This window comes from Poecilia mexicana, unplaced genomic scaffold (genome assembly GCF_051168715.1).
Source record: "Poecilia mexicana isolate PSO_F unplaced genomic scaffold, ASM5116871v1 scaffold_18, whole genome shotgun sequence".
Lineage (NCBI taxonomy): Eukaryota > Metazoa > Chordata > Actinopteri > Cyprinodontiformes > Poeciliidae > Poecilia > Poecilia mexicana.
The window spans coordinates 3,726,186-3,750,130 of record NW_028263387.1 but is presented as its reverse complement, the minus strand read 5'-3'; the positions used below and the strand labels follow the sequence as shown (position 1 = coordinate 3,750,130).

The 23,945-nt window shown below is 40.2% G+C and overlaps 1 protein-coding gene across 8 annotated transcripts; it reads right to left on the bottom strand.

Annotated features, from left to right (window-relative positions):
• Positions 1 to 506: 506 nt before the first annotated feature.
• On the bottom strand, positions 507 to 22,822 carry LOC106933623 (nectin-4-like). Of its 8 annotated transcripts, none has more exons than XM_015012994.2 (11): positions 22,470 to 22,822; positions 13,850 to 14,044; positions 13,309 to 13,476; positions 11,728 to 12,006; positions 11,465 to 11,579; positions 5,691 to 5,845; positions 5,442 to 5,592; positions 5,092 to 5,176; positions 4,904 to 4,984; positions 3,191 to 3,382; positions 507 to 3,050 (listed from the first exon to the last, which is right to left on the bottom strand). In XM_015012994.2, exons 1-11 carry the CDS (start codon positions 22,522 to 22,524, stop codon positions 2,700 to 2,702), a joined length of 1,827 nt encoding a protein of 608 aa, XP_014868480.2. In that variant the 5' UTR covers positions 22,525 to 22,822; the 3' UTR covers positions 507 to 2,699. The 8 variants fall into 8 exon arrangements, with proteins under 8 accessions (XP_014868480.2, XP_014868482.2, XP_014868479.2 ...); XM_015012996.2 differs by having other exon boundaries at positions 5,104 to 5,176; XM_015012993.2 differs by having other exon boundaries at positions 4,904 to 4,987; positions 22,470 to 22,821.
• Positions 22,823 to 23,945: the final 1,123 nt, after the last annotated feature.

The following is a 23,945-nucleotide window of genomic DNA, read 5'->3' as shown; positions in this document are numbered from 1 at the left end:
AAATATGAGTGATTGCAATCGTACACCTGCAATCTGATGACAATCAAATTTTTGACAAGTTGAAGCAGACCAAAAACATGTTGAACTCCAACAGAGGAAGCCCTGGGGCTGAAAGGTAAATCTCAACTGAAATGTTATCCTTTTTTTGTGTTGTTGTTGCTTTAAAGATTTTAAGACCTGAGAAACTCCGTGACATTTTTCCCAGTATTGTAGTGTCTTAAAAAAAGTCCCATTCTAATTAATATATTATTTTGTAATAACCCACTGCTTAATGCAATTTTATAAGGTCTGATTAGACTGGGATCATGCGTTCACGTAACTTGTAACCCAACAAACAGCAGTGTATACCAAAAGCAGTTATGTGCTGACCTTATATATGAATATGTACTTAGAGATTAAAGCAGTTCCCACAGTGGCTTAGCACCTGTTTTTCCAGCTGACACCCTTATGAAGCTAGTGGAAAGAAAGATAAACAGGGCAAAGCTTGAAGCAAACAAGGGCCACAGTGATGATCTAGTATTTATTTAAACTTTGATATTCTCTGCAGTGGTTCACATGTTCAAAGTAAAAAAAATAATAATAAAAATCCCTCGAGTAACTGGATGACGCCGATGCTCTTTTACCCTCCCATATTTATCCTCAATGTCAATGCGCCCTCCAAGGGAAAAACTAAAATCCAGATCAGGAAGATCTTCTGAAACACAACGATATTTGGAATAAAAAATATATTTCATAGCTCAGTGAATTCTACCAGCCACCTGCAGTTCCCAGCTATGCACAGCAGGGAGAGCTTTTCCTCAATAAATCGACAGTGAGCCGTTCAACGGCTCTCGCCTTTGAGGTGATTGGGATCAGTGCTTTGTTTGTCACAAACTGCATAAACATTCGACCCAAAGATCTCAAACTCAGGGGAAGCAGCCATATCTGCAGCAGGAAAGCTGTGTAACATGGAGGAAAATAATACTTAAATTTCCACAAAGAAAAAGCAAAACATATTTTCATACTCCCTTTGGCACGCCCCTATGAGGGAAGTAACAGAACCCAACAACACATAAAACATATCGCAACCAAACGTTAAAACCAACAGTCCAAAGACAATAAAAATAAAGGAAAATACATGTTTGGTTCTGTCAGAGTATCAAAGTAGTAAAGATAACGTCACATTCCTCTTGTAAAGGCATAATTCTGTTGCTGCTATCGAAAGATCCACATTGGCAGAGAACTCTCCCAGAGCAGCTTGTAGACAGAAATGTCCATGTTTACATTCATTATTGTGTAGAGTATACCTCCATATGCAAGCAATAGGCAACTCCACATGTAACAGGCTTTATTGGACCTTTTGCTTCTTTGTAATCTCATACTCAGTTTTGTCCAATACCAGAATGAGTCAACTAGCATGTTTCGTACTGACCGAGCGTCGATTCGTACCCACCAGGGGGACGTTACCCGCTCCAAAACTAATGATTTAAAGAGTGTTTTTAGAATCTGCTCACAGCCTTTCGAAAGGAAACGTGGCTATGTGCTATCAGTGAAGACTTTCTTTCCTGTGGTTTGATCTGTGATCTGTGATCAAACCACATGATAGAAACATGTCACAGCTGGTTGATACAGGAATAAGAACGCCAGTCGGTGACAGTGGGGGGGGTAAAGTTTTCTTAAAATAACATCTAATTGAATTAAATTATAAGTGCCATTCAAGAGTTTTTTTGACTTTATTTTTTATAATTTAAAAAACAACAGATCTACAAAAGGAAGTAAACTTAATTTCATTGGGTACAAATGTTGTGGCAAGTTGGCAAAGGGGTGAACTGACTTGGAGTTCATTGTGTTTCATGCGCTTTTATGCTTTCAATATATACAATGTTAATTTTCATTAAAAACATGTAGAAGTTGGGTGTACTACACTTCTTTTCACAGTATCCATGAGTGAAAAGCATTACATGTGGAGTTTTTAAATGTGCAAAGTGACAGGACACAACCGACCATGCATGTGGAAACGTCTGAACTTTAAAAGGACAAAAACTTTTTGACTGTCACTTTAATAAAACACAGTCTAACGGATGTAAATCAGTTCATATGTGGTGAAAATGTACATGAGACATATTTTCTTGTCTTAATGCCTGAGATGAATGCAGACTGAGAAAGACTCAGAGACAATACAGAGGAATGCATGTTACAGGTGTGGCCAGACACTCACACAACTTCTGGATCAGTTCCCAAACAGTTGTGCATAAGCGAATTTGTCACATGCACGGTTACTCTTCCACCAAACACCACCAGCTCAGCAATACGCCCTTGCTTCGCTGGTGTTGCAATAGACTCCTCTGATTTACATACTTTCCCACACAGTTGTTCTTTTTGGTACTCCTCCCGCATTTCCTGGTTTCCACTGATGTGAAATGCTTCAGGTGTATACGCACAAGGTTTCTCAGCTGTGTTCACCTGTCAGCTGAACCCACTTAAAACAACAAGACATTGCAAAAGCTGACGCAGCTGCAACGACTGGGAAATTAGTCATATGTTCTGTTTTCAATGTGACTGATCTCTAAGCGTCCATGTAGAGATCAGTAGTCGTCCTTCTTGAGTGAAGTCAGTTTCCATACTGAGCAGAAAGTAAAAGATGCTTTTTCTGGGTGACTTGTGTCCAACAGCACAACTGCCCAGTTTTGGGGTTTTACCTAAGGTTCAGCTGCTACCAGCTAAACAATCTGGGCCTTGTGGACGTATGAAGTGTGGGGGTTATGATTGTGAGGCTGAGGGCTCATCCTGTTCTTTGAGAAATTCGAGCTGGAGGCAACGCTATCCTGGTCGTCAGGATGCTCCTGACTGGCAGGGCCGCCCAGCCCTTCGTCGATCTCATCCTCGTCATAAGTTACTTGTGGGTATGTGCAGCTTATGGTAGGGGGCTGGTAGTTCCTGATGGCGCTTCCTGAATGGGAACTCCCCTCTGTTGGGATGACGGCATTGCCGTTCATCCGTCTTACGATCTCCGTTGAGTGGACCACAGGATATGTCGGTTGCAGCAGAGGAGGAAGCAACCGAGGGTCCTGCTGCAATGGCAGAAAAGAGACCATCACTTGTCCCATTGTCATCAGGTAAATATGCAAGTGTTTAGTAAGCTGGGTGAGAAGTTTTCCATAACTTGGTAGTTGCAAGCTTAGACATGCCGCAGGCAGCATGAGACACTTACCAAGGACATGTTGCTGTTTCTCACATATTGCTCTACTCTAAGCCGGGTTTCGCTGTCCCGATCCATAGGCCTGTCCCTCCCCCTCCGGGAGTTGTTGTAGATGGACGGTCTGCCGAGAGAATCGTATGCAGGAGCCCCTCCTCCGCGCCCACCTGAGACAGTTGATCTGCTGTCACGGCAACGGGCCTGCTCCTGTTAAAGCAGAAAAACATGCTTTTTTTAAAAACATAAACAGATGAACTTATCAGTTGCATAGATAATAATGTTTCCTGATTGTGTGACAAGGCGAGTTTGCTCAGAGCTATGAATATGTAAAGCTATATTTCTGTCCCAGCCAGGATGTTTTATAATTATGTTGTGACTTTATCTGTTTCAGGGTCCTGCAAAGGCACTCATGCCCTTGAACATTTTCACATTCTAGGGCAACACTGGATTGCTAAAGTCAGTAAAACAACAAGGTTAATTTCAATAAAATATATTAAATAAATATTAAAAAGGAAGCAAATAGAGGATGCAGCCTTCTAATCAACTGTCTGAAACACACAGAAGAGCCCACACCGAAAAATCCTGAAATATTATCCTTCTGCCATGACACAACATCTAAACAGCAGTGCTTCTATTCTTCCTTTCATTGAGGATGTTAGCATGGTATGAAGCTAATGGGTGATATCCTACTCTTGATAGGAAGCTTATGGGTGATAGAATTTATTTGTTAACATGCTATGAAGCTAGTGGCTCTGACATTGTCTTGGTTTTATTTCTCTTAAACCAAATCACATCCAGCTACTAAAACCGATATAGTTAAAACATATCGGTTTGCTTCCTTAGCTAAACAAAGCCTCTTGTGTTTCCTGAGCTGTATTTGTCAGGAAGTTTGTCTGCAGTTTGCAGTCCGTCTACAATCTATGCGACGCTTGGACATGATCGACTTTGGTAGTGACATTAACATAAAAAGTGTTTAGCTCTTCTCCTCATTAGGTTAAACATGCATTCAAAGTGAAGCAGGTTTTTTCCTGTTGTCAGAGGATTATCATTCCAAAACATTAGGAGACAAAGTGAGTTTACCATTTCAATTTCAAACTTTCCCATTCACTGATGGGTTTCTGCGTCACCAGAGGCACAGAACTCAGAAAAATTTTCAAAATCCAATCCTCCAGCACAGAGGTCCTCCATTTTTCCGAGGTGTGTGGTCCATACTAATTTGCCACCGTTTCATCTTATTTATTACAATCATATGTAGTGTCAACATCTGACCAAATTACACCAAGTGTAGGTTGAGTCACACCAAACCAGTAGATGGAAACAAGCCTACTTCAAATTTAGTTTTGTTTGTTTTTGTGACGTTTTAAAAGTTTGAACAAAATTTGTAGAAATTAGAGCTAAGTTATATCTTTGACATTTTTATAGTAACCAGTGACTTTTTGAATCTATTAGGCTTATATTATCAGACAGTGTTTTCATACTTCAAAATCAACAGCCAAATGACTTGTCTACAAGTAGTTTAGAGAGGAGTGAGGATGTAAAGCCAAAGAACCCAAACGTCCCAAGAAATCGCCGTCTGAAAGGTCTTTGGTTATACATTGTATTACTGTTGATAACAAAGTCTGAGACGCACTACATTCAGATCGGAAATGCCGAACTTCAGAACTTAGCCGCGCGGCATCTGGACAGTAAAGCCTCAGTCCCAGGCCCCGGCCTTGCATGCAGATTTACATTGATCTGTAGACTGACCCCGAGGGATGACAGGCTGTTCCTCAGGGTTCCCTCCACCTTCAGAGGGTGGTGTTCCTCAAGCTGCTGTGAAAAGAAATAGGTTTACTTGTTAAAACAGGTGGGGAAAAAATGACAACTAATAAGAGGTCTGCTGAAAATGTAGTGATTTCAGCACATAAAAGACTAACTTCTAGTAACACCTCTCTGGCATCAGTGCTGACAGAGTTCACCCTCCTGAACGAAGCTTGTCTGGACAGAGTGCTTATTTCCTCTCTGGAAAGATATGAGTTGGGAAGACAACATTTAGCCGAGGTTTTAATGCTGCATCACATATAGATAATGTATATGAAACTAGATTCAAATTTTTTCATCTTTCTACACATTGACTCACACATCTGCTGTATTTTCTGTCAAAACTGCTTCATGGCTTTTAACTTGTTTTCATTCATGCATATTTCATCAATTTGCCCTCTGGAAATGATAATCTGAATCTGATTTTATCTAATCTTGATTAAAAAAAAACAATCTTATCTTGTACTTTTTCTTAGTAAGCTCCTTCTTCAGCTTCTTGTTCTTGCGTTGGTGGTGACAAGCGAGGACGAAGAAGATGACGAGCATGAGAATCAGCAGGCCGGCCACCGTGCCTCCCATGATCATGAATATCATCCACTTATCAGGAGCACAACAAGCTGTGGAAGCACAACACTGAGGTTAATGCCGTTCACACACAGATTCCTCATGGATTCTCACAGTTTGCGTTAGAGTGAAGGGTTACTCCATCAGCTACCTCCTAAAGTGATGGTCACAGTGTCCTTATCTACACCCTCTGAGTTATTCACCAAGCACTGATAGGTGCCGGAGTCGTTGGTGTTAAGGGGTCGCTCAAAGACGAGTCTCCCATCGGGGTGGGGAACTGCACCGCTAGGAAGCTGTCCACCTAATCTGGAGGCAAAACAAAAAAAATTCAGCTATTCAGCTGCATCATGTAACTTTTATAAAGAATATGTTTTTTTTTGTTTGTTTGTTTTTTTTTTTACACATTTGTTAAAACTGTCACCATGTTGTGACAGTTTGTTATGAGACCGATAATCTGTGAAAAGATTGAGCTCCTCCACTTGCCACCAGAGCTGCTATTCACCTCTGAAGAAATACACTGCTCCCAGTCAAAAACAGCCAATCAGAGCCAGAAGGAGGGGCTTAATTTTGTCACTCAACTCATGTATTTGCTGCTAAATGCACTAATGGCAGAAAAACAACTTTTAGCCGTACATCTGCCATCGTCAGGAGCAACGCTAACTAGGCTGAGCATTTGCAACAGGATCTGCCTACATGGAAAAACTGTAGTGGTAGCAGAGAGTCAGGGAAGAGGGGCGGTGGGATGAGCAGCACCACATGAGATTGTGATTAACAGAACTAAGACCTGCCTTTGATTTGTTGTTTCTAGTTAGCATTCAGAGAAGGCAGAGGAGCTCGAGTTTGTTCACAGATTATGTGTCTCATACCATACTGTCAGAACATGGTCAGAGTTACAATAAGTAAAAAAAAAATGTTTTGATAACATTATGTACTGCAGCCTTAATTGCACTCTACAAATCAAGAAAGCAATTATTGATGAGATAAATTCCCAGTTCCAACTCATTACCAGCCATGTTGGAAATGTTGAGCAGATGAGAGCAAAATTATTCAACATTTCTTTCTGTGGATTGCTTGTTTTGTTTAGTTCTAAAAAAAAAAAAAGTTACCATGATGAAACATAGTGGTGGTGGCAGCATCATGTTATGGCAATGGTTTTCTTTACAAGGGTCTGGGAAGCAGAGTTGTTGGGAGGATGGATAAGTGCAATCCCAGAAAAGAACTTTATAGGTTTTTAAAACCAGAAATGCTACATTGGGCCACACACGATATACTGTTAAAAAAAGAAACAAATACAAAACAACAAAAGATTTCAGAAGGGCACTTCTTTTGTCCAAAAGAAAAATGTTGGGTGCTGCAGCCCCACCTAGAGTCCATCTGAGTGCGTCCCTGTTTGGCAACAAGCAAACAGGAAAGCTCAGCACATAAAGATGAAAGATCATGACGTTTGATTGTTCTGACAGCTTCGCACCCAATCTTAACAGTATTCTTATTTTTTAGAAGAGAGGGTGTGAGGCAAAATAGGCATTTGTTCAGCTAAGCACCCAGACCAGCTGGGTGACTCACGAGTTCAGCATCTGTGAAGGGAGTTGCCCCACTGTAGTTGTTGTTTTGAATGCATTTCATTCACTTACATAGATTAAAGTTTCATCATAACTTATTATCAACTTATCTCTCAAAACACACTCACATGCACGTCCCCCACTGCTATACACAAAACACAAAGCTTGCTGGGCTAGAAACACGCTTGAACTACCTAATAAGACTTCGGCAAGAAATGGTAAGATGGTAGAAATATGACAAATGAAAATACTTAAGGGGTAGTTTAGAAATTTTGAAGTCAGATTCTGTTAAAAGGATAATACAAGTACATTAAAAAATATATTATCATTGGACACAGAACTCTGTGAACAAACAGATTCTTCAGCCATGACATTTTGTGGTTATATTGCTTGTCTTCTGGACATCTGTCCAATCAGCAGCTATCGGCTATTCACAGCAACCGATGATTGAGTGGCAGCGCCATGAACATCCAGACTCTAAATCTTAGGAATGTAATGAGGCATAATATTAATGCTTTTGAAACCATAATATTAACAGAATGATTCTAATAACCGGCCTAAGTCTACCCTTAATAAGCCAGACTGAGTTCAGTCAATCCAGGCCTGGATCAGACTACGTCAGAGCCAACGCTAAGCTAGTATACAGCCCACGCTGGGTTGTTTTTCTGGCAGCCCAGAAGTTTCCAGGTAGGCGCCATTCCGCGAGGCTAACGAGTTAGCTTTCACACAGAGCTCACTTATTTCACAGCGCTCCGCGTCACGAATCAGAAAGAGGAACTTGCTGTTTTTACATTTGCATCTAACACGTCAGAGTGATAGCATCACTCTCACAGCTTTTCAGACATACCCACCAACTTCATTTCCTCTTCACCTCCACCACTAATGGCTAACTCCACCCCACTTCTCTGCTCCTGGTTCACCTCTCTCATTTCTGCTCATCCCTTTCCTTTTTTCATTTGAACCCTCCTTCCCGCCCTCTTCTTCATTCCCCCTTTTTCGTGTGAAACTGTCTCATCTGTCTGCTTTCGGCACAAGTCACAACATGACACTGTGACACAAGCTATTACTTCACCTGCTGCCACTTACTCCCAACAGGTTTGCCTGCCGCTGCGGCAAAGTGTGAGTAAGAAGAGGTTGAATGTAACAACAGATTTTGGGTGCAGATTCACTTCCCAGCGTGTCTGTGAGTGATCGGTATGTGTACGGTAAACGTTACTCACAAAAACACCTTTTACAATAGGTGTTTCCATGACTAACATAGCAATTAATAAGCATATCATAATCATCATCATTAAGTCTGCAGCAGCTCACAGAAACACCTAGCAGTCCTTATTGTATTTCTGAAGCAGATAAATCCATTCTTTCTGTATTTTTTGTCTTGCAGGTCCAACTTCAGCTCTCATTACTTAATGGGAGCCGTGACTCTTTCTGTTCACAGAACACATTTTTCTAGTCACGCCACGCCCTGAGAATATTTAATGCAGCAGGCGGTGGATCTGAGAAATACTTCTCAAATGAAACCCAAAGTTGGCTTTAGTTTTGGTCTGTGAGTTCAACGTCCGTACTGATCGTTGATTAGGATTAGGGCAGCACAAACTCTCGCAGTTGGTTTTTAACAATTCAAGAGGAAATGGTGAAGCTCGCTGAACAGATCTCTTCCTGCTCTGGAGCGTCAGGGTGCAGCACGTTGCAGAAATATTCACAACTCTAGTATCTTTTCAAACTTTCTCAGTTTAAAAGCATGAATTTAAATGTCTTACTTAGATTTTATATGGCAGACCAACAAGCAAAGCACAACCGCATAACTTTTTGCCCTTGCTTTTTTACGGTCAGACGGTTGCTATGATGCGTAACTGGGGCAACAAGGTGTTGTTGTACAGCTGGGAGCAGCTGATTAGCATCTCTAAAGCTCAAATAATACCTGAACTACTCTTTCATCAATCATAAAGGGTAAGGTTCAAATCCCCAGTTCCAACGTCTCTCTGCTTGCCATTCTAACCAAACCACCACATAGAGATTTAACTAGGAGCAGCGAAAGCAAATGAAATGCCAGTGGTGGGCACTGCTACCTAAAAAGTTAGTTAGCTAACCCTAAAGTGCTGATCATAAACAATTAGTTCCACTACAGCTAAAGTGCTACACCAACACATTATTTAGCAGAAGCTAGCGCTGAAGTGGCAGACCAACATGTTGATGTAGCACTTCACCAACATGTTAGCAGAAGCTAATATTATAATGCTAAATTCAATTCAAATTATATCACCCCTTGAAAGACTACAACCTTCAAGCACCCATTTAAATTTGACATATTCCGTAATGCCCCAGTTGTTGTATTTATGTTAATATCTTGTCAACTACTGTTCATGTTTTATTTTGTCCTCTTATGTTTCTTGTTTGAAATAAAGTTCCTGGGGGGTTGAAGGAAAGAAAGTAGAGGAAATGAAGCTGCTACAGTTCAAAATATGAGCACAAATATAAACGTCTAACTACTTGAAAAATTCACAAGTCGATAACAAAAACTTCAACACAGATGTTGAACATTTTTCAACTGAACAGCCAAGTAAAGAACTGCTTTTGAACTGATCTGGAAAAATCAAATGAAGGGAAGCTAAGAGCTCTAGTTTTCAAAGTTAGCAAAAATGCTAAATCGCTAACTGAAAAGTTTGCTCTGCTATTTATAGCACATTAGTAGATTACCGGAAGTGTGCCCATCACTGTGAGGTGGATTAGCACTGCAGGTGACATCCAGAACATGCTACTGTGATTTTCCTGTGTCGACTCTGCTATCCGGACACTAAGTTGTTAGCATGTCATGTCAGTTAAATGTCAGACTGACCAGATTTCCTTCCTGCCCACAGCACCACCATCCATAACAACTCTTTGAAGACACTTGGACAATATGAGTTATGACAACATTTATTTTCTCTTTGGTATATCTGAAGTATTTCTAATTGAATTGAATAAAAAAAAGCAGGTGTAATTTGGTGACACTTTCTGATGTCACCAAATTATTAAAGAGTGGTGGAGTCTCTTAATAAATTAGGTGGCATTGAAGGTAAATTGCATGAGATCACTAGTGACCAAGGGTTGCAGTATAAAACAACAACAACAACAACCTCTGAATCTGTTGATACTGTGCACTGCTTAATCTTTCCTTTTTGGCCAATATGCAAAATGATATACTGGGAAATTAACATTCACCTGATCACGTTACTATCATAGGGAGACATGGTGGTAGCAGCATCATGTTAGTCAGGAACTTGTCAGGCTTGTTGGCACGATTGGATCTAAATACAGAACTTACATCCTGGATGAGGAAAGCTGTTCTAGACCGATCACAAAATAGATAAATTAACAAAGTGTTGACTTAACATTTGCACATTACATTTTTCAGCTTTTTTTTTTTTCTTTTTTTGTAAAATGTTCTTAAAAAGTCTGGAATTATTTTTCTTCCCCTGCAAAATAATGTGTAACTATGTGTTGCTTAGCACATGTTATCCTAAAATACATTTAAGTTTGTACCAACAAAATGTGAAAAAGTTCAAGGAGTACTGATGATAGTTTTGCAAAGCACTGTGACATCAGCAATCACCTGAGATAAGTATTTTTTTAAAAGGCATAAGTGACATATTTTGTAGTCTATCATTCACCCACTATATCACCAAACAAATCAACAAACATCTTAGACCAATTTTCAAGCATGGTAGGGTAGAAGTGTAATAATATGGGATTTATTTCACAATCATTTGAGTTCACCATAAACGCCTCTGTACAGCTGTACTCCAGTCAAATCTGTCCAACAGATGGTGGTTATCCCCAACTACACAACAGGACCCACAACAGGACCATGATCCCAAAATGTCCTTTTGAAATCTCTTTTTTCTTTTTTAGCATATTCTAGATTTAAAAGCCTACTCTACGACTCCCTCAGCATTTCTGTAATTTTCCCTGCCAAAATCTGCCTGTAATAAATGTCAGACCAGCCAGCCAGCACATGCCCCCCAAAATGTCTGTGCACAACACTGACCCCAACCACAGACTAACATTGTAGTATGATTGAATAGTCTATAGGAAAAATTCAACTGTACAGAGAAGTAGAAGGTGGGGGCAGATGAAGAACACCCCACGTCTAATGGGTATTTTACATCTAAAATGACCGGGTAGTATCAGTAAATATTACCTACATCCTGGGAACAACCTAATTGCAACTTCAACAAACATCCCAATTAGATTCACAACATAACAGGCCAAAAATAATTTGCACGTTTGCTCTGCAAGTATTAACAGAAGCACCAGCGACCAGACACATCAGACGGTTAGTCATGCAGTTCCTAGACAACCAGAGGGGTAGGTGAGTTTGTTGTACCTGGTCCAAGTGAGAGTTGGTTCAGGGCTTCCTTCATGTTTGCACGTCAGGGCAGCGTTCTCCATACCGACAGACCATTGTTCACTGTAGCCAGACACTTCAGCATTTGGAGGAACTGAAAGAAAGATAAGCCATTTTCAGGCTCTAGTCATTTAAGTCAAGATGAGAGTAAAGAGGGTTGTGCTTGGCTTTCTCTCTACTAGTGATAGTGTAATCTGAAATGATGTAAATAGCAACAACTGATTCACTGAATGTATACTCACAGTGCACCACCAGTCGGTTTTCGATCCTGCGTGGACTGTCATATACTGGATGCTGAACCAGGCAGTCCAGCTTCTTTCCATTCATACTCCTCAGAGGGTGCAGAGAGAAGTGTATGGAGACAACCCCCTTGTCAGAGATCAGTTTGTTAGTTTTACCATTCAGTTCTGTGTCCCAGGAGAGTTCAGGAAGTGGGACGGCCACAGAGCGGCAGGAGGCCACCACCTTATAGGAATCACCCTCCTTTACATCCACAGGATCCAAGGAGCTGATGGGAAGGGCTGGAAGGAGGATTGTAATATGAGTTTATCAGAAAGAGGACAGTTAGTGCAGGTTAAAGACAATATATTGCAATTAATCTATTCCACAAAAAATAAAAACACTCAGATCCATAGATCTGACCTTATTTGTCTGTCCTACTTTTAGTTAGTTGACCATGTACAAATAAACTGTACATGGTCAACTAACAACTGTACATGGTTCAATCCAGTTAATCTAAACTGAGTTAAGATTAACTGGATTGAACTTAAATTAATTGAACTGAATTCAATTTAACTTAATCTGATTGAATTAAACAGAATCAAATTAAACTGAATTGAATAAACATGAGTTGAGTTGAACTGAATTCTGATCAATTTAACTTATTTGAACTGAATTGAAGTGAATTAGGTTACATTGAACTGAACTAAATTTTACTGATTTGAAACGTGTTTAATTTAATTTAATTTAATTTAATTTAATTTAATTGTGTTGCCCTGCGACAGACTGGCAACCTGTCCAGGGTGACCCCGCCTCTCGCCCGGAACGTTAGCTGGAGATGGGCACCAGCAACCCTCCCGACCCCACTGAGGGACAAGGGTGCAAAGAAAATGGATGGATGGAAAGATTAATTTATTTTAATTTTATTTAATTTAACCAAACTCAACTGTACTGAGCTTAGATGCATTGAGTTAAGTTGAAATGAACATAATTAATTTTAACTACATTGAACTGAACAAAGTTGAATTAAATTAAACTGAGATAAACTGAATTAAATTCAATCAGAACCATTTGGATAGCTTTCTATTTTTATTATTATCATCACTTCTTATTCCAATTAGAACAAGTCAGGCTATCTTTGTTATTAAAAGTTGTTTAAAGATCTGAAACATAGAAGCATAACAAAAACAACATTCTGATGCCATGTCCACAGAAATTTTGAATGTATCTATAAAAAATCTATGGCAGCCTGATCTAGCTGAGATCTAATTGCAATAATATGCAATACTAATGGGTGTGTAGCTAGGCAATATGAGGTTTTATTAACCTAAGGCAGAGTGACTTCCTACACCATTGAAACACAAGATAAATATGCAATAATGGGATAGAGCCAACCAGTATCACTTGAGTACCCTAACTAACAGGAAAGGTCGTAACATATATCAGAGAGCAATAGAATTATGCAGTTTTTCTTCTGCTTTAGAGACATACAAAATATTTATATACCTAAACCAAAGTGAACAATTAGGTTACATTTGTTGTTCATCACTTACACTGGGTTAGTTTTTACCCACATTACATCAGATTTATGAGAGATAACTCACTCCACACGGTGAGATGCATCTCTTTGTCAATGCTCCCAGACGGGAAAAGAGTGATCTGACAGAGGTAATCGCCTTCATCGGAGGGCTTTGTGCTGGTGATGACCAGAGCCGAGTCCTCTATGGGTTGATTGCTCTTGAAGTGCACGCGGTCTTTCCACTTGTCGGACGCTGCACAGAGAGTGGCCAGTGAAAGAGGTCAGAGAGTTAAAGAGACATTTAAGGAAGGAAGTGACTGAAAAAAGTCCAGTGAGTTCAGAACAGACCTCAACGGTCTGACGATACTTTTCATTTAAAGCATTTTGGTAGTTAAAATGTTAACAGCAAAGAAATTTTTAGTCAGCCTTATTTAAGCATAGAGTCACAGTTGGGAGCCATCTTGCTTGATTGGTCAAACAAACAAGAGAGCAAGATAAGCTATAGAAATAATGTCAGTGTGAAGAGAGGGGAAGTAGATCAACGACATCTGTGAAACTGTAAGTAGCAGATAAAGTAGAAAGGGTGGAAAAACAACATATATAATCACAAGACAATTCCAACTTACTATACTGGCCATCGGTCATGTGTACAGCAATCATCTGCTCCTTGTTCTCATCAAGGCCTATCTTATACCAGGTGACCTGCACCACCTTCTCTCCGTTCAGCTCGTATGGGCAGGGCAGGATGGTTTCTTTCTCCTCCAGAGTCGCTAAGGAAACCTTTGCTGGAGCGTCTTCAGACTGTCCCTGTATCCCCATCACTGAAAAAACACAAAGGTTGGGAAAAGATGAAGATAATCATTGTTGTGTGACACAGACCCCCTTCAGCTTATTCAGATTTTGCCATGTTACAAATAAAAACGCCCATCTATCACCTTGTGATGTTTTGTGATAGGCCAAGACAAAGAAGTGCATAATTATGAAGTGGAAGTAAAAGGGTGCATTGTTTTTTCAAATAAAAATCTGAAAAGTGAAGCACATTGCTTGTATTCAGCCCGAAATAAAATCCGTGTCTACAAAATTAGGGAATCTTTCCATCTTTCTGGATGAAGTTTGTATGTTTTCCCCATGGATGCGTGGGTTCTCTCCAGGTAATCTGGTGTCTTCCCACAGTCCAAAATTGTGACTGTTTATTGGTCTCAAATTATCCTTAAGCATGAATGCTTGTCCACGTTGTGAGGGCCAATCGAGGTGGCTCAGGCACCTGGTTAGGATGCCTCCTGGTCACCTCTATGGTGAGGTGTTCCTGGCATATCCCATCGGGAGGAGACTCAGAGGAAGACCCAGGACCCGCTGAAGGAACTATGCTTCTTGGCTGACCTGGGAACACCTTGGGATTCCCCCAGAGGAACTGGCCTGAGTGGCAGAGGAGAGGGAAGTCTGGGACTCCCTACTTATGCTGCTGCCCCTGCAGCCTGACCCAGGATAAGCGGGAAAAAAAGGATGAAAGGACATGAGTGTGTTTGTCAATCTGTGCAGGATGTACTCCACCTCAAGGTGCCTCAACCTCCCTACGGCCCTTCAAGAACAAGTGGGTATAGTAGATGGATGCATAGATAGATGAAGTCCACCTATATACATAGACCTAGCTGTGGACCCATTGACAGGTCAGTATAAATCTAGCTGGTCTGTAAAGGTCCAAAGATATTTGTTAAAGAACTTTAGAGAACAAACAGCAACATGAAGATCAAGGAACTCTACTGCAAAACCATCTAGCCACATAAACTAGATCGGACAAGGAGAGTATTACTCAGAGAAGCAGCAAAGAGGAGCATGGTACCTCTGGAAGAGCTGCAGGACACTCTCCTCATTGGAGAAAGATGGCGGTGGTAGTCTTATGCTAGGTTGAAACTTGTCAGACTTAATAGGAGTCTGATGAGTGCTGTATGTAGTCTTAATAGACTAAACAATACACCTAAAAACAAGAGGTACGATGAAACTGATGTAGATCAATGACCCAGTATAAATTCAACTGTGAGTCTGTAGCGAAACATAGCTTAACTTCTAATCTTGTGCTATTTTGAAAAGAAGAATTTCAGTCTCTAGATGTCCAAAATTGAAAATATACTTAAATAGGCTTGCAGCTCTAATTGCACAAATGGCAATTTTTTTTATTTTTCCCCAAAGACTTTGTGCTGCCCGTTGCTTTTCATCCCATTGACCCAACAGGTAGAGGTCAGCTCTGGTTAGGCATGCAGAAAACACCTGAGACCCTTGTGTTTAACCTTGGTGCTGAGTTTAGGAATCATGACCCTTTTGATTCTTCTATTGTTCTTCTTCATCCCTAGTATACAATGTTAGTGTTAGCCTATGCCATGAAATTCCAATCAAATACAGCAAAGACTGTGAATACTTTTTCAAAGCCTTGTAGAATCATGTAGATGGTCTCAAAGTTCCTCCAATAGACTAAGGTTGATGTGTATGAGTTCATGGAATAATTTCCTGATTTTGGTGCCAAGAATGATCAGAATCTGTTTGCAGAAGTTTGCTAGAAAAATGAAAAAGAAAATGCTTTCATTTCATTTAAAGGCTTCCTTATTCTCTTGAGCATAGCAGGTTATGCCAAAGCAAAAACTGGTGAGTTTTGCTTTTGTTTTAAATTGAAGTTGTAAGCTTTTGATCTTGAGGCAACGTCTTCATCACGTTTGCCTTTAGACGTAGTTCTCCATTTCACTGGATAATCATAAAAATTGCCAAAATGGTCACAGACGTTCTCTTGCTGGACGTTTTGATCCCTCTGTCATTCATAGGATTGAGAGGAAGCTCACTCCTTGAGGTGAGAAACATAGAACCTTCATCACGGTGCTTCCATGTTGGCACAGAACTTACACCTAATCAAATGACTCGACATACACCAATTGTAGTTTTATGGTCGATCAGGCCTATTCCAATTTTGGTTGATATTGATTTTTTTTTTTGTCTAAATATTTGCTAAGTTGACAACAGTTGGGTGACTATTGTTAACCGGACATGTGCAGGCATGACCTGGTGGGTGGGGTCTGTCAGTCAGTCCTCTCTCATGACAGAGTAAAAGGCGGCAGTGGCTGATTTTCAGACCTTTATGGAGGTGGATGAGGTTGTGGATAAGATCAGTTTCTAGCTTAAGTTTTGACCAATTTCCCAAAATTATGGAACTCAGGACTGATTTTTCAGTGCACTCTGACAAATGACGGTTCATTAGCATAACTCTGCAGATCTTAGACATGCTTAGGAGGTAGTTGGACCATTTCAGTCGACTGTTAGTTGGTAACCAGCTCTGTTTCCAACCGTCAATTAAGAACTAGATGTTCTCTGCATACATTTGTTTCGTCATATACAGAACATTTATGCAGAAGTATAAAACCGTTCACTAGTGGCTCTTTGGACCATCAATGATTCCAACTAACCTTCAATAAAACATCATAAAGAACCACCAGGCTTTGTGAAAATAGTTATAAAATCTAACTGCAGGTATTAGCAATTTTCTGTTTTTATGAAATAATTTCCTTGAAATTCCACAACCAAAAGTACCAGCAGACTAATTTTTTTATTTTTTTTTATTTTTTATTTTTTTGCAGTTTGTCTGGGCGTTGTGTGGATTAGTGGGTAGAGTGCGCACCATGTGTAGAGTCAATAGCCTTCAATGGAGTTGTCCTAGGTTCGATTCCTGGTCTCAAGCCAATTGCTCTCTCTTCCCTATTTAATGAACAAAATTGACCTCCACCTCCATTTGACTCCTTTCCAGCAAAGACGTTTTACACACATCTGCAGCTATATTTCAACTGAACCACCAGCGATAGCACAGCTAAATCAGAAAGTTATTTCACCTCACAGACAAACAGGTCTGCTATGTTTTATGATTTTCTTTATTTTCAGATCTAAAAATAGAAATAAATGATGCCTCCTTAAACATCTCCTTAAGCAGATAAGCATCTAAAATTATAAGTTGTCTATCATTAAATGAGTTTCATTAAATGAACCAACAATGTCTCTAACCCTTAAATGAAATCCTGTGCAAACAATTGCCTCAGTGGGATTTATTCCTCTGTCTCTGACGCCAGTTAGCCCATTTTCTATGTGATGTTTCTAAAACAGATAAAACACCATCAGACTTTGTACGTGAAATGAACGACCGAGGAAAGAAAAACAGAGGAGAAGGAAAACAGGATGTCTACCAAGCATGGTGAGTACCAGCAAAGATATGTCACGTAACTAGTTGCTCAGGATGGGTTTTCAAAGCAAACTCTCTGAGGTTGCCTCAGCGTCCGGACACCACAGTCACAGGGGCCTCTGAGCAAAATCTTCAATGGCCCTGTGTATTAGGTGTCTAACACACACAACACACATAGTCAGAGCTATGATGTTGAACTCTGCAACCTGAATTTAATAGTAAAGGTGCACCTGCCTGTTTGCACCTGTCAGCAGGTTGTTTTTTTTTCCTGGCACGCTGCAGAAGTGGAGCTGAATTTGCAGACGGTAGCCTGATACAGAAAAAGCTCATTGTTTGCTTTGTGACAGCTGTAATTCCAGAGGTGAGGTTAACAACCTGCTCACTGATTCTGTTCATCTGATAAGGCACGTGGCAAAACAAAAAGTTAAAAGCAACACACAGGAGATGCCATTATAATTAAGTTATTTATTTCAACATGACAGACTAGTGAGTGGATCAGAGCCGAATTACAAACTTGCTGTTTGTTTGTATTTTTAGATTACCTGCTTCTATCTCTAGTTTCACTTCTATATGACATAGCTAACAGTTTCCCCTCCTCCAATGCAGAAATGCAAACATTTCTACATAAAACCACCTGAAAGCCCAGACTCCATCGCTGAATGTCGTAGAATCTGATCCTGACACTGGTTCTTCAGTTGGTGTGCAGCTGAAGGCCGTTGGCGCCGACCCTGAGGCAAACACAACTGCTAAATTGCTTTCTGCAATCCAGACCACGAGGAAGAGAGCTGTACAAGAAGCAACTCAGCATGAAGGTTTAGACTGAAAGTTGACAGGTAATAATTAGGAGAAAGCTAATACAACTTGTTCAATCTTGGCAAGGTGGCGTAGGGGGAGGGGGGAGCAGCCAAGTATGTTCTCTCTATAATGCAGAGAACTTTAAGCAGGAGGAAGGACAACAGAGTAAAAGTCTTTTTTTTTTAGCTAGATTAGATGATTTAATGACTGCTGGTTTACCTGCAGGTTTGCTGAGGCCCAGCACATTGCTGTTTGTATCACAACATATCAACCTCTGTAATGTAGCCTGATATGCTAGCAGTGCTAGCTAGCAGTGCTGCTCATTTTAAAACCCTCAGCGCCTAACTTTGTCTTCTAAAACAATCTGACAGCCACCACTAATCAATCGCCAACAATAAGCTAACTTCCACATTTTTGCTGGTGTTGGTGTAGGAGTGTTTGTGGGCACAGAGCGGTAAAGTGGCTGGCCTTGGTAGCTAACTGTGTGTAGGGTGTGGTATTTTTTTAAGGAACTGGTTTACAGTGCAGTTGTTTTGCTACAACTGGCCACCAGAAACACATAGTTTAGATTTTGAAAAGGATTAGAATCAATGCTAAGAGCATTTTCTCCATTCATCTCTCCAAATGTCACTTTCTTAGATGTTTATTTTAATCTCATTTTATTTGATTTTATTTTTTTATCTTTTGTAATTTTTCTTTTGTAGACCTTTGAGATTTCAAGATAAAAAGGCATTATAAATAAAACATACTATTATTATTTTTATTTTTATTCCTGACTGCAGTCAATTCAGTTATTATCCCAAAATAACATTAATGTTGTCATAACTCGTTTCTTCACAGTTATTGCATGATGATGCTTTGGGAAGGAGCACTCTCCAGTAGAAGTCAGTCTCGCAATGAATCTGTAGAGGCCTCTGACTGAAGGCTGTTAATGGGACGGTCTCATGTCTGTCAGCTAACAGCTCAATGTCTTTACAGCAGAGAAAATATTCCACAATAACATGTCCTGGATGACTCCATCAGTTTTTAGCAAGATCTGCTAATCCACCTCATTTGCTTTTGCCACTTTTTAAATCTGTCTGCCATTAGGTTAGAAAGCCGGGCAGAGAGATGTTGGAGTTGGAGCTATGAGCTATTATGGTTTGAACTTCCTCATTCTCTCTCTGCATCCATAAAGCCTCCTTTTCAACTCCTCTAGGGTTTGGGGTCGTAGTTCAGGTGTCAGTTTGAGCTTTTTTGAAATGCTAATCAGCTCCTCCTAGCTGTAAAAACAATGTCTTGTCGGCATTGTTGTACATCATGGCAACTTCCAGAAAGTAAAATAGTAAGAGCAAAAATCCTACCAGCTGTACAGAATCCAAAACCAGAGGGATTAAAAAAAAGCAACGTCTTAACCAAAGAAAGGTTTTTTTCCAAGGCAAAAGTCTTGGAAAAAAAAGAACTAATAAGAACTTACGCAACAGAGTCACCATTCTAAAATTGGGATCTTAACTTACAACAGAAAACTGTTGCCAAAAAAACAGTTTCGGCAACATTTTCATCGATACTGTTCGCTATCCAGGTAAATGCTGCTTTTGCCTCCATAATATTGCAGCTGCAGTATTATGGAGGCAATATTTACAATGAGCCAAGAATCCAATCCCATTGATCAGTGTAATTAAGGCTGGGACTGGGCTGGACGTCTGCTGCAAGGTAAGTAGAGGGTGGAGTCCAACTTCCTCCAACAGATGATCCACCTTGTAAACAATAACACGTCAGAATGTTTTAGATCTGTAGCAGTACAGTTAATAAAGCAGCTAAACAGGCTCATATACAAAATCAGAGGCCATTTCTGAGGTCATCAAGGTGCAGCACTAATTATATTATTAAAGGTGTAAAAATTTACATTATTCACTTAGGAATGTTTGTCCTCCATTCATTCGCACAAAGCATGCAAATCATCAGGACATATGAATAAGGTGATCATTGTAGTAGTGAGTGGCATGAAAAAACTCATCCAAATACAGATATATTTTAGGTATGTTTTCTCTGTAATGGTTTTGTTCATTTTTATTAACTAGGACTTTTGAAAACTCAAACACCAATCAAATGAGTGCTGCAGTTTTATCTCAACATAGAGTAGAAGGTATAGAGAGAACTACTGTAGGGACACATCAGTCCAACACCATTAAGGACAATATTTTAATAATTTATAGCCCTTACATAACTGATCCAGCGACTGCTGAGTGCTTGCAGAGTGGATGGCTTGAGGAGAACCAATGATTATGATGTTATTATACACAAAGCTGCTCCTAGCACGCTAGGACGATGACAGAAAACACAGGTTGCTTTGTAAGAGGATGACAATACCTGCTTCGTGATTCAAAAATAATTTTATTCTTGGCCACAAACTTGTTGATCCTAATCAACTGTCCTGGAAGTGTTTTTTTCACCAGTGGTGGGCAGACTCTAGCTAATACGCTATTAGCCAAGGTCTGCCTGGCTAATAGCTATTAGCACATGCTAATGTACTAATAGCAGAGCTAATTTTTCAGTTAGGGCTTTAGCTATTTGGCTAACTTTAAAAAACATTTAGCAAACCTAGCTTCTCCTCAATGAATTAAGCACCATATCACTTGGCTGTTTTGTTATCTTTCTGTTGAATAAATTTTGACATTCAAGCTTTCATCATTGACTGTTTAGAAATCTTCTAGCAGTTACATGTTTATGCTCATGCATGCTTTCTGACTAAACCAATAAATCAATTAGGCAAAATCAGCAGTAACATTAGCAACACTCTCTAATCATAAAACTGGAACCATGAGTGAAAGATATATTCTAATCACTTCCTGAAACGCAATTGTTCAATAACAAATTTGACCCTATTGAGGTCAATTTACAATGTTGTAAGACATGTGCCATTAATTCACAATAAGTATCAACATGGCTGAAATTAGGATTTTAACTTCTGCTAAATACCATGTTGGTGTGATGCTTCAATGTTAGCAAAACTAATGTAACTGGTAAGTGCGTTAGGGTTAATGCAAATAACTTTTTAGCTAGCAGAGCCCACCACTGATTTCTACTACAGAAGACGTTAGCTTTCAGTGCTTTGTTTCAATCAAAGATAACTTTGGAGGATCTTCAGAGTTAACAGGATTATCATTAGCCTTTCAAGAAGTGGCAAGAGAACAGATATTGTTAAGAAGGACATAAAAAGTCCTGCCCACAGAATCCCACGAGTCTCCTCAGACATGCGGCAATATAAAGCACAGTTAAAGCTATAACGTTGAAACATTTGCCTAAAATACAAGAGGTGGAAAACTGCTGTTGGTCTATCACATCACTATCTGAACAAAGCACAATAAAGTTTGTGGTTCCAGATGCGAATTAGCTTTAATTAAGTCTTGTGCAACAGTTGGTTCTAACACTGTGTGTGGGACAGTGTAATGAGTTGGGAAGGATGTGATTCATGCGTTTACCATCAGAGCTGGTGAGTGTATTGAGAGACTAAGGTGTGTGTGTGTGTGTGTGTGTGTGTGTGTGTGTGTGTGTGTGTGTGTGTGTGTGTGTGTGTGTGTGTGTGTGTGTGTGTGTGTTGGGGTGTGTGTGTGTGTGTGTGTGCGTGCGTGTGTGCGTGCGTGCGTGTGGGGTTTGAATGTCTGTGACCCTGGATGAGGTCTGGGCCTTAATGTGGAATCTGCCTGCACTGCATTACTGGAATAACCCTCAGCCTCTCCTGGCTTCATGGATGGAAAACAGATCTTTTTTCCCCATAGGTGTCACAATGTCACCACAAGGATTGTTGTTGACTCCATTAGGTTTCCAAACAACTGCCTGTTGACAGATCATGGCGTGCCAAGACGTTTCACACTGTAGAAATAGAGTGGGCCGTTGGGGGGTGTAGCGACTTTTTGACCTGTGGCATTTTAAGGCTTAACTCATACAAAGAAGAAGGGTTCATGCAGTTCCTAAGCTTTGGTAGGCAGATTGGTCAACAACAACCTGTTTTTCCTGATCTATCAGAGTTCACCCCCAGTGTTTTCCACAAGGCCTGCTCTGACTGGCATAAAACAAAACCTCTACATTAGAAATCCAGACTTGGCATATCACACTGGCTGGAAACGACCTTACTCTGTAATCAACACAAATGTTTGTGACTTTATGAGGAGCCTTCAAAGCACTTTCATACCATCCAGGCTTAGTTTATCATCATGTTATTCAGTCACATCCATGTGTTGCAAAAAAAAAATTCATCTTACCAAAGATCTGGAGCCCAAGGAGACCCAATGAGAATCTGTAGAGCAGAGATGTCATCCTCCTTTGGCGTTACTGCTAACTGTGCACAAGCCGGGACGCCGTCAGCACGGCTATGAAGCTCATCGGTCCACGAGTAGGATCCAAAATTAGTGGGCAGCCGTCATGCCTCCTGGTGAGTGATCATCCTCAAAGAACAGTCAAAGAATAGTCTACTCCTGGTCCTGTCCAAAGAGCCGTGGTCCTCGGGGTAGAGTGTGGTAGGGATTCTGTCCAGGAGTGAAGTTAAGCCATCAGGTTGGTCGTGTGGTGAAAGAAGGTGCAGCCTTTGCCTGTTCAGGATACACCTGTTTGCGCTCTGCCTCTCACTCCCTCCCTCTCTCTGCTTCTCTCTCTCACACACACCCACACACACACACACACTGAAAAACTCACTTTTCTGGTTTAGTGAAGGCATCATGACAGTTATTTTCTCGTCTTTACTTGCTCGGCTCAGAGGAGAGGCAGGTGAATAAGCATGCCCGAGAAAACCTGTTTGAACCTCATCCCAATGACACAGAGCGCGGATCATAACAGCCAGGCTGAGACCGAAACTGGAGGGGCCTCCTCCCTCTGGAGGAAACCAATGACCCCTTTAAGTTGAAGAGGTATAATCCTAAACGTAAAGGCCACAATGGCCTGTAACCGAAAAGAAAGACACAAACTAATCTCCCCACATTAAGTGTTTTTATTCTCACGGTAATGGTTGAAAGCTGAAAGAATGTAATCTCCCTGTTCATTTTCTGAATAAGTAGGGCAATATTCTCTGGTACACTTACTTTGACATAACCACAAACTCAGCTGACGTCTATTTATGTCACTGTGGTGAAGAGCAACTCAGACGTTGCTCTTCACCAATGTCTGAAGTTAACAGTTAACAGTAATAGCAGTTACAGTTATTACTGTAACTGTAATGTTACAGTAATAACTGTAACATTATTACTGTTACTAAACAGTAATAATGTTTAATGTTTAGTGTCACAAAATTCTGACTTTCCTTATTAGGTTAGATATCACCTAAAGTTGATTAAATCTGAATATTATGATCTGTATGTGGAGTTCCTCAGGGATTGGTGCTTGGGCCAGTTCCTTTTCGTTACACATTTTACTTTTGGGGGCTGGTGCTCCAGTAACAACTTACTAACTGTCATCTGCTTTACTAGTGTGAGATTTGTTTTTTAGGCACAGCTTGAACATTATGTATATATATATTTCAAATCAACAAGAACATGTCCTCTGATGTAGATGTTTAAAAGTGTTCAACGCCCTGCAGGCTGGTTTCTCTAACAGTCAAGAGAACCAAGTACAGCAATGCAACAGCACAGAATACGACCATAAGAGAATCATCTCTACTTCTGCATGTAGTCACCAATGAACAACAGAAATTATTTTAAGAGAGTCCATCTGTACAACATAATTTTAAAAAATGTGCTATTTTTTGT

Coding starts and splice junctions, on each gene's coding strand:
- LOC106933623 (XM_015012993.2), bottom strand. CDS start 22,524: ATGACATCTCTGCTCTACAGATTCTCATTGGGTCTCCTTGGGCTCCAG. Junction 14,045..22,469: donor CCTTGGGCTCCAGATCTTTG/GTAAGATGAATT, acceptor GTGTTTTTTCAG/TGATGGGGATACAGGGACAG. Junction 13,477..13,849: donor CATGACCGATGGCCAGTATA/GTAAGTTGGAAT, acceptor CTCTCTGTGCAG/CGTCCGACAAGTGGAAAGAC.